This window comes from Eimeria tenella, genomic scaffold (genome assembly GCF_000499545.2).
Source record: "Eimeria tenella Houghton genomic scaffold, Eth_scaff12, whole genome shotgun sequence".
Classification (NCBI taxonomy): domain Eukaryota; phylum Apicomplexa; class Conoidasida; order Eucoccidiorida; family Eimeriidae; genus Eimeria; species Eimeria tenella.
The window spans coordinates 456,223-464,574 of NW_013541485.1; the positions used below are offsets into that span (position 1 = coordinate 456,223).

Sequence of the window (8,352 nt, forward strand, 5' to 3'; positions counted from 1 at the left end):
CCAATAGTTAACTTCCCAAAACTTAGAAAGCCTGAAACTGAGCAGTGCAGCTAATTCTATCTGAATTTTCCCAAGAGTTGCTGGGGGCTCCTGTGCTAATACGAATTAGGCAGGAATTAAAAAGGAACTACACATTTGAGACACGGCAAACAGCATTTTGCTGGAGTTTCTGGGGCTGAAATTCAAAATTAAAAAGGATATTTCAAAGTGCTTCTCAGCGGAGAGGCACAAGACACGGGAAAATCGGCAGCTGGAAAAAAAAGTCTGAGTTCACCAAGTCCGATTTCTTGAGACCTTTGGGAGAATCTCCAATCCGGGAGAATAAAGCAAAAGACATACAGAGGGATATATCTGGAAAAACCCAAAAAGAGCTATTTCTCTGCTGCTTCTGATTCATAAAATGCAGCAAAACCTCCAGCTGTCGGCCTGGGTTAGTGAGCCTGCTGGGTTGCAGAGCTGAGACGCACAACTACCGCCCTTAAGCCGGTGTCCAGTGGTGTCCAGTGGTCTACAGTGATCTCCAGTGGTCAGTTTTGTTTTTCCGGAAGTTATTGATCTTTTATGCTTCACAGAACAAATCTGTCGAAGCTGCCAGAGAACAAATGCCTAAAGGCCGGCAATTGAGCTTTCAGAAGCCACCACTAGCTTGCCTTTCTCCACAGGAGATTAAGTTTAAAAAAGAAAAAGAAAAAAGTATTTAGTAAAGCGAGTTAGCTTAAAGTTGCAGAATCTACTAAGCTCTAAAGAGCTTCAAAGTCAGGCCGTGCAGGCTAAGAGGCCGGCAAGCCCACATGTCCGCACGAAAATTCGTGCACACTTGAGTCTCAAACATTACAAAAAGAGCAAACTACTCATTAGGAGTTCAAAAAAGCTCTTAAGTTGCTGCTTAGCTGCAGCAAACTGCGCAGTGGGTGTCTATGGCAGTTCAGGCTAGCGGTGGAGCCCCGAGCCGCTCCAGCGGGATAACCAGGTTCCGCCTCATCTCCTCTTTTTCCAAATGTTTTTGAATATTCAAACTAAATCCAAAACACTAAATTAATTGTTTATTCGTGGGACGCAGCGCCGAATGGCTCACAGCCAGAGCATGTGGGGCCGCTGCAGCCGACGGCGCTGCCGGTCAGCCCCTTCTGTGTGCACTGGGCTGCGCTGCGCCGCAGCTTTACCCCGCTTAAGACTCTTTTCAGGGAATTAAATGGCGAAAAGAGTTGCAATTTAAATCAGTAAATCCATTTAAGAACAGTTCCGAGTGTACAGACACCGCAGAACCCCCGCTGCCACTGCAGGTGACCTTCCTCGGGGGACCAACGGGACCGCCTCTTCCTGCTGCAGCCGCATGCAGCCTTTAAAGACAATTAACAAACTTATAAACAACACAAGGGCCCTTTGGCTGTCTTTTATTCTTCTTTAGAGGCCCAGGGGCTCTTGAAAGGGGCCCCTATGGGCTCCCAAGCAGGGGAAAGAATGCAGTGAGATACAGCTGCTGCTGCAGACACCAGAAGCGGCTGCTGCTGCTGCTGCTTCTTTCGCCGCTGCTGCTGCTGCTGCTTCCGCCCCTGCTGCTGCTGCAGGAGAAACGAATGAGGGGGCATTGAAGCGAAGCTGGGCCACTTTCTGCCTCTGCAGAAGGCGAGACGGCAGCGAGACCGTAGCAGCAGCAGCAGCAGCTGCTGCTGCTGCAGCAGTGACAGCAGCAGCAACTATGATACTGAAGCCTCCAAAAGGAACAGATCCGTTGGCCGTGCCACCAGAGACCGAGGGAGGGAGCTGGACTAAGCCAGCAGCAGCAGCAGCAGCTGCAGCTGCAGCGACAGCTGGAGCAGCAGCTGCTGCAGCACCAGCTGCAGCTGCAGCAGCAGCTTCTACCAATAGAGGCTTGGCGTTTCTAATGCGTTTGCAGGGAACAGGTGAAAGGGCCTTGAAGCGGCCGCAGAAGCAGCAGCTGCTGCAGAAGCAGCAGCAGCTGCCGCTGCAGCGGCTGCTGCAGCAGCGGCGGGGCCACCCAAAACAACAGAAGCTGCAACACTTGCAAACCGACGAGCAACAGCAGCGGCAGCAGCAACAGTTGCAGCAGCAGCAGGAACAGCAGCAGCAACCGCAGCAGCACGCGAAGCACACAGGACAGGAAAAGAATGAGCCCAGCAAAATGCAAACTGGATTAGCTGCCTCTAAAAGTAGGACAAATTAGAGTCACGCTTCTGCGCTGCTGCTGCTGTGCTGCTGTTTGCTGCTGCTTTGCTGCTGCTTTGCTGTTGCTTTGCTGCTTCGGTGACGGCTTTTTGCTGCAGCACTTTTTTGTCATGTGCCTGCTGCCACTGCATCCGTTCTGCTGCTGCAGCGGCGCTTCTATTGCCGACGCTGCTGCTGCTTTTGCCGCTGTCGTTGCTGCTGTCGGTGCTGCTGCTGTCTTCGTTGCTGCTGCTGCTGCTGTCTTCGTTGCTGCTGCTGCTGCTGCTGTGGCTGCTGCTATTGGGACTGGTGCAGCTGCTGCTGCGGCTGCTGCTGCAGCTGCTGCTCCTCAAGCAGCAAGGGTATAAAACATCGAGGGTTTGTGTCTTTTCAGCGCTGCCCAGCAGCAGCAGAACCTCCACAGGAGCTGCGGACAACGGCAACAGATGCAGCAGCATTGACAGCAGCAGCAGGAGCAGCAGAAGCAGCAGGAGCAGCAGAAGCAGCAGAAGCAGCAGCCACTCTATTAATCATCGACGTGGCTCCTCATGCCAAAAGCATGATCTTGATTCAGGCAAGGGCAGCAGAAACTGCAACAGCAGCAAGAGAAGCAGTAGCAGCAAGAGCAGCAGCAGCAGCAGCAGCAGCAGCAACGACAGCAGCGGCAGCCGCAACGCCAGCAGCAGCCGGCAGGAACCCGGCTTGCTAGTGCCTTTTGCTGTGTCAGAAAACGATGCTGCTTCTGGTGCAGCAGCTGCTGCGCTGCCGCTGCCGTCAGCAGCAGCAGCTGTAGCAGCAGCACCAGCTACTGCTGCTACAGAGCCAATACCACATCAGACTGCCTCCAGCCTAAGATGGCATAGCGGCAGCGGCAGCAGCAGCAGCAGCAGCAGCAGACGCAGACACAGCCACAGCAGCGAAAGCAGCAGCAACGGTACCAGAAACCGCAACAGCACCAGCCGCAGCAGCAGCAGCAACAACAGCAGAATGGCAGCAAAGCTAAGTGAGGACTTTAGGGTGTCTAGACACCTAACAGCAAGTGAAAACTTTAATAAAAGTACCTGGGGGCCCCCCTGTGGGGCCCCACACAGAGAGAGTCGCCCTGCAGAAAGGGGGGCCCCCAGAGCTGGCAAAGCGATGCTGCTGCCAACAGCAGCAACTGCAGCAGCAACTGCAGCAGCAACTGCAGCAGCAACTGCAGCAGCAACTGCAGGAGCAAAACACGAGTTAAAAAGCAGAGCTGCAGAAGCTGCAGCAAAACTAGGCACGACACGGACTGAAAAGCAACCAGCGATAGCGGAGAAACGGCAGCAGCAGCCGCAGCAGCAGCCGCAGCAGCAACAGCAGCAGCAACAGCAGCAGCAGCAGCAGCATATGCTACGGAAAACTGCCGACGCGAATGCTCTCAACTGCTGCTGCTATGACCCTAAAGAAAATGCTGTAGGAGAATTTTTTCCTTCCAGTCTTTCTTTGGGTTCCCCTACAGCAGCAAAGGCAGCAGCAGCAGCAGCAGCAGCAGCAGCAGCACCTCCATCTCGCGTCGCACAAAGAGGCAGCGCAAATTTTGGCCTGTTGGGCCCCTTGGATGAGGAGGCCTCTGCCTTATCAAATGGGAAATGCTCCAAAATTTCAAACACTGCAGCAGCCGCAGCAGCTGCTGCTGCTGCAGCAGCAGCAGCAGCAGAGGGACACAATGGGAAGCCGCGACCTCCACCGACGCAAAACAGCGTAAAAGACTTTTGCTGGGACTGCAGCAGCAGCAGCACCAGCAGCAGCAAAAGCAGCTGGAAACGTTTAGCAGCACCAGAAGAGGCTCTGTGGAATGCCTCTTACTGCGCTGCTGCTGTAGCGGCCGCAGCGGAACAGCAGCAGCAGCAGCAGCAGGAACTTACGCCATCTGACATCACCAATGGCTGCTCTGGTCACTTGCTGCAGCAGCTGCAGCAGCGCACAACCACAGCAGCAGCAGCAGCACCTGCAGCAAAGCCGCAGCAAATCAGCACAACACAGTTTCTTAACGGCTGCGACATATTTGGAGAAAATAAAGTCAAAGAAGCGGTATCAGGCGCAGCAGCAGCAGCAGCAGCAGCAGTGGCAGCTGAAAAAGCAGCAGCAGCTGAAGTTGCAGCAGCAACAGCAGAGGCACCAGAGGCACATCAACAACTGGACCACAACAGCTTCACTGGCTGGGAGGCAGTGGCAGCAAAATGGACGGCAGCCGCAGTACAGCAACAGCAGCAACAGCAGCAGCAGCAGCAGCAGCAGCAACTGCAGGCGCCTTCTCTCTTTGCTGCAGCAGCAAACTCACCACGGATGCTCGGGGCCCCAGTGGCGCCGCTGCAGCACCCGGGGCCCTTTCAGCTGTACGTGCACCAGCTGCTTCAGCAGCAGCAGCAACAGCAGCAGCGACATTTCAGTCAGCAGCAGCGGCAGCAGCAGGGACAGCAGCAGCAGCAGCCGCCGCAACCCACGCAAAACCATTGGCGAGTATTCCCCTCAACGCAGCAGCAAGAGGCCTCACAGAGGGCCCCTCGTTACTGTTTCTTGGGGCCCCCCTTGGGGGCCCCTTTGGGGGCCCCTGTGGGGGCCCCCTTGGGGGCCCCCGTGGGGTGCCCTGTGGGGGCCCCTGTGGGGGCCCCTCTGGGGGCCCCTATTGGGGCCCCTCTTGAGGCCCGCCTGGGGACCCCTTCAGGGGCCCCGAGCACTTCGCATTTGTCTGCTGCCTCTGGCGCTTTGCTGCCAGGTGCAGCAGCAGCTAGGGGCCTCCAAACATCCTTCAGAAGCAGCAAAAGCAGCAGCAGCAGCAGCAGCAGCAGAGGGGGGCCCACAGTGCCGCGGGGGCAGCGCAGAAGGGCGTTGTGTATAGGGTGTCTTTACGAGGGAACATTCTGCACGCTTAGTAAGCTGCTGCTGCAGCCGCAGCTGCTGCAGTTGCTGCTGCAGCTGCAGCAGCAGCTGCCGCAAATACTGCTGCTGCTGCAGTTGCTGCTGCTGCTGTAGTTGCTGCCGTCAGTAGCTGCAGTGAGTGGTACGGCATTTGGCCGTGTGCGGCAGCTAAGGCTTCTGCTGCAGCTTTCGTGCCACAGCTGCTGCGGCAGCAGCAGTTACAAATGCTGCTGCTGCTGCAACTGCTGCTGCTGCTACAACTGCTGCCGCTGCTGCAGCTGCTCTGCACTTGTGTGCTGCCTCAGAGGGAGCTGCAGCAGACGCACGGCGTTGGGCTTCGATTGCCTCTGAGCATCTTGGCTTTACAGAAGTCCGGTCAGCAGCAGCACCAGCAGCAGCAGAAGCAGCAGCAGCAGTAGCAGCAGCACAGAATAGCAGCAGCAATGACGTCAAGAGCAGCAGCGGCAGCAGCAACTGTAGAAAGCGTTCCATCGTGCAGGCGCAGCAGCAAGACGAACAGCAGACTTGCCGGAAGCCTCTTACCTCACTCTGCTGCCGCTAGGGTTGCTAGGGTTGCTGCTGCTGCTGCTGCTAATCCTCCTGCTGCTGCTGCTGCTGCTGCTGCTGCTGCTGCTAATACAGGACCCTATGTGATGCTGAACCCCACCTTATCCGTAACTACGCAGTCTCTTCTCATCCTCCGACCTACGAAAACATTATGGTGAGCTGCTGTTGCTGCTGCTGCTGCTTCAAGTGAGACAAGCTGCTGCTGCTGCTGCTGCTGTTTTTATAGCAAGTTTGCGGCTGCAGCTCGTTGTAAATCCATGCAACCCATTCGAGAGTTGGCTGCTTTGCTCAAAACTGTTCTTTCTACAGCAGCAGCAGCAGCTGCTGCTGCTGCTGCTACTGCTACTGCTACGGCTGCTGCTGCTACTGCTACTGCTACTGCTACTGCTACTGCTGCTGCTGCTGCTACTACTGCTGCTGCTGCTGCTGCTGGTGCAGCTGTGAAACGAATGCGCCAGTCTGTTTGCTGCTGCTGTGGCTGCAGCGGGGACTGCAGTGGCTGGTGGAGGACGCAGCAGCAGGAGATGTGCTGCTGCTGTTCTTTTCCGGCTGCAGCAGCTGCTTGGTTGCTGCTGAGCAGCTGGAGGGCCCCTGCACTGTAAGTACACCCCATGGCTGCTCCCTAACTTTCCTATTTGCTGCTGCTGCTGTTGCTGCTGCTGCTGCTATTGCTGCTGCTGCTGCTGTTGCTGCTGCTGCTGCTGTTGCTGCTGCTGCTGCCGTTGCTGCTGCTGCTGCTGTTGCCGGCGCCTCGCTGCTTGGTGCTAGGGTGCTGCTGCAGCTGGTGTGCCGCGGCCTGCTGCTGCAAGAGCTGCTACTGCGCTTCTGCTGTTTGCTGCTGCTGCGGCGCTGCTGTTTGCTGCTGCTGCTGCTGCTGCTGTGCTGCTGCAGCCACACATCATGGCGCTGCTGCCTTCCGACTTCAAAGATTGGCAAGGAGTTCGGTTTATCTCTTCTGCTGCTCTCCGTTCCCTCATCAATTCCTTGCCAGAAGGCCAGTCTCTGCTGTTGCTGCTGCTGCTGCTGCTTCTGCTGCTGTTGCCGCTACTGCTATTGCTGCTGGTGCTGTGGCTGCTGGTGCAGCAACAGCAGCAGCAGCTGCTGCTGCTGGTGCTGTGGCTGCTGTTGCTGTTGTTGCTGCTGTTGCTGTGGCTGCTGCTGTGGCTGCTGCTGCTGCTGTTGCTGTTGCTGCTGTTGCTGTTGTTGCTTTGGCTGGTGCTGCTGCTGTTACTGCTGTTGCTGTTGTTGCTGCTTTTGCTGCTTCAGCTGCTGCTGCAGCAGCTGCTGCTTTTGTCGCTGCTGCTGTTGCTGCTGCTGCTATTGCTGCTGCTACTGTTGGTGCTGATGCTAACGCTGCTGTTGCTAGTGCTACTCTTGCTACTGCTGCTGCTGCTAGTGCTACTGCTGCCAACGCCGTTGCTGCTGCTGCTGCTGCAACGAGAGCTGCTTATCGGGCGAGTTGAGGACTCTTTGACAGCTGCAGTGGCGGCAGCAGCAGGTTCTGATAGTTCTCCGCCAACAGTGCTTCTGCTGCTGCTGCTGTTGCTGCTGCTGCTGCTGCTTTTGCTGCTGCTGCTGCTATTCAGGTGTTCAGTTTTGCTGTGTTCTGGACTGCGGATTTGGCTGTCGTCTGCTGCCCATCGGCAGCTTCTTCTCTGTCTCCAACGACGACAAACTGTGTCCGTTTCATTTTGCTGTTGCTGCTGCTGCTCTTGCTGCTGCTGCTGCTATTGCTGCTGCTGTTCCTGCTGCTGTTGTTGCCGCTGTTGCTGTTGCTGCTGCTGCTGCTGCATCGGCGGCGGCTTCTGGCTATGCTGCTGAAGAGGCATCTGCTGTTGCCATTGCTGCTGCTGTTGACACTATTTTTTTTTGCTGCAGTTGTAACTGCTGCTGCTTCTGCTGCCACTGCTGCTTCTGCCGTTGCTACTGCTTCTGCTGCTGCTGCTGCTGCTGCTGCTGCTGCTGCTACATAATGAACACGCCGAGGCCTTGAGCGTTTGGCTCTGCTGCAGGCGTCAGCCTCAGCCGGCCCCTTGCACTTAGTCCCCCGTGGATGTATGAGCAGCAGCAGCAGCAGCAGCAGCAGCAGAGAGGGAGAGCCACGGCTTCGAAGTTCGCGGGCATTATACGCGTTCCCAGCAGCGTGCAGCAGCAGCAACAGCAGCAGCAAGAGGAGCAGCAGCGGCTTTCCCTTTCACGTGTAAGGCGGACACAAAAGGACTCGCGTGGAATTTGGCTGCTGCAGCAGCAGCAGCAACAGCAGCAGCTGCTGCTGCTGTCGCTGCTGCGGCAGCGTTTTGTGCGCTGGCTCCTCGCTAGGCCAAGTTTGTCTGCTGCTGCTTTTGCTGCTGCACACCCTCTAATGCATATCTTCTTTAAGGGTTTTATTCTTTTTATTCATTTTCAAAATATCTCTTTTTCTTTTTTTTAGAAAGAAAAAGAGATATTTTGCGCTTGACGCTTCTGCTGCTGCCTCCGCCCCATCTACGCTGCTGCTGTTGCTGCTGCTGCTGCTGCTGCTGCAGAGGTCCCGCGGCTCCGCTGCCTTTTGCCTTTCTCTCGGCGACGGCGAAGCCAAAGAAATCCAGCGCAGCGGCAGAGACGAAGGTCTGCCCACTGAAGGAGCAGCAGCAACTGCTGCTGCTGCTGCTGCTGCTGCTGCTGGTTGCATGCTGCTGCTGCTGCTGCTGCTGCTGCTGATTTTTGCATGTTACTGCTGTTTCTGTGCCTTTC

At 56.2% G+C, this 8,352-nt stretch overlaps 1 protein-coding gene across 1 annotated transcript in view; it reads left to right on the plus strand.

Annotated features, from left to right (window-relative positions):
* Positions 1-1,699: 1,699 nt before the first annotated feature.
* ETH_00027145 (uncharacterized protein) overlaps positions 1,700-8,352 on the plus strand; it is a gene marked incomplete at both ends in the record, with an annotated part of 10,327 nt that continues 3,674 nt past the window's right edge. Inside the window, 7 exons of the mRNA XM_013373128.1 lie at positions 1,700-2,171; positions 2,561-5,065; positions 5,358-5,427; positions 5,695-5,773; positions 6,104-6,217; positions 7,206-7,298; positions 7,632-7,819. Coding sequence (XP_013228582.1) covers positions 1,700-2,171; positions 2,561-5,065; positions 5,358-5,427; positions 5,695-5,773; positions 6,104-6,217; positions 7,206-7,298; positions 7,632-7,819 — 3,521 coding nt within the window. The remainder of the gene's footprint in view (positions 2,172-2,560; positions 5,066-5,357; positions 5,428-5,694; positions 5,774-6,103; positions 6,218-7,205; positions 7,299-7,631; positions 7,820-8,352) is intronic.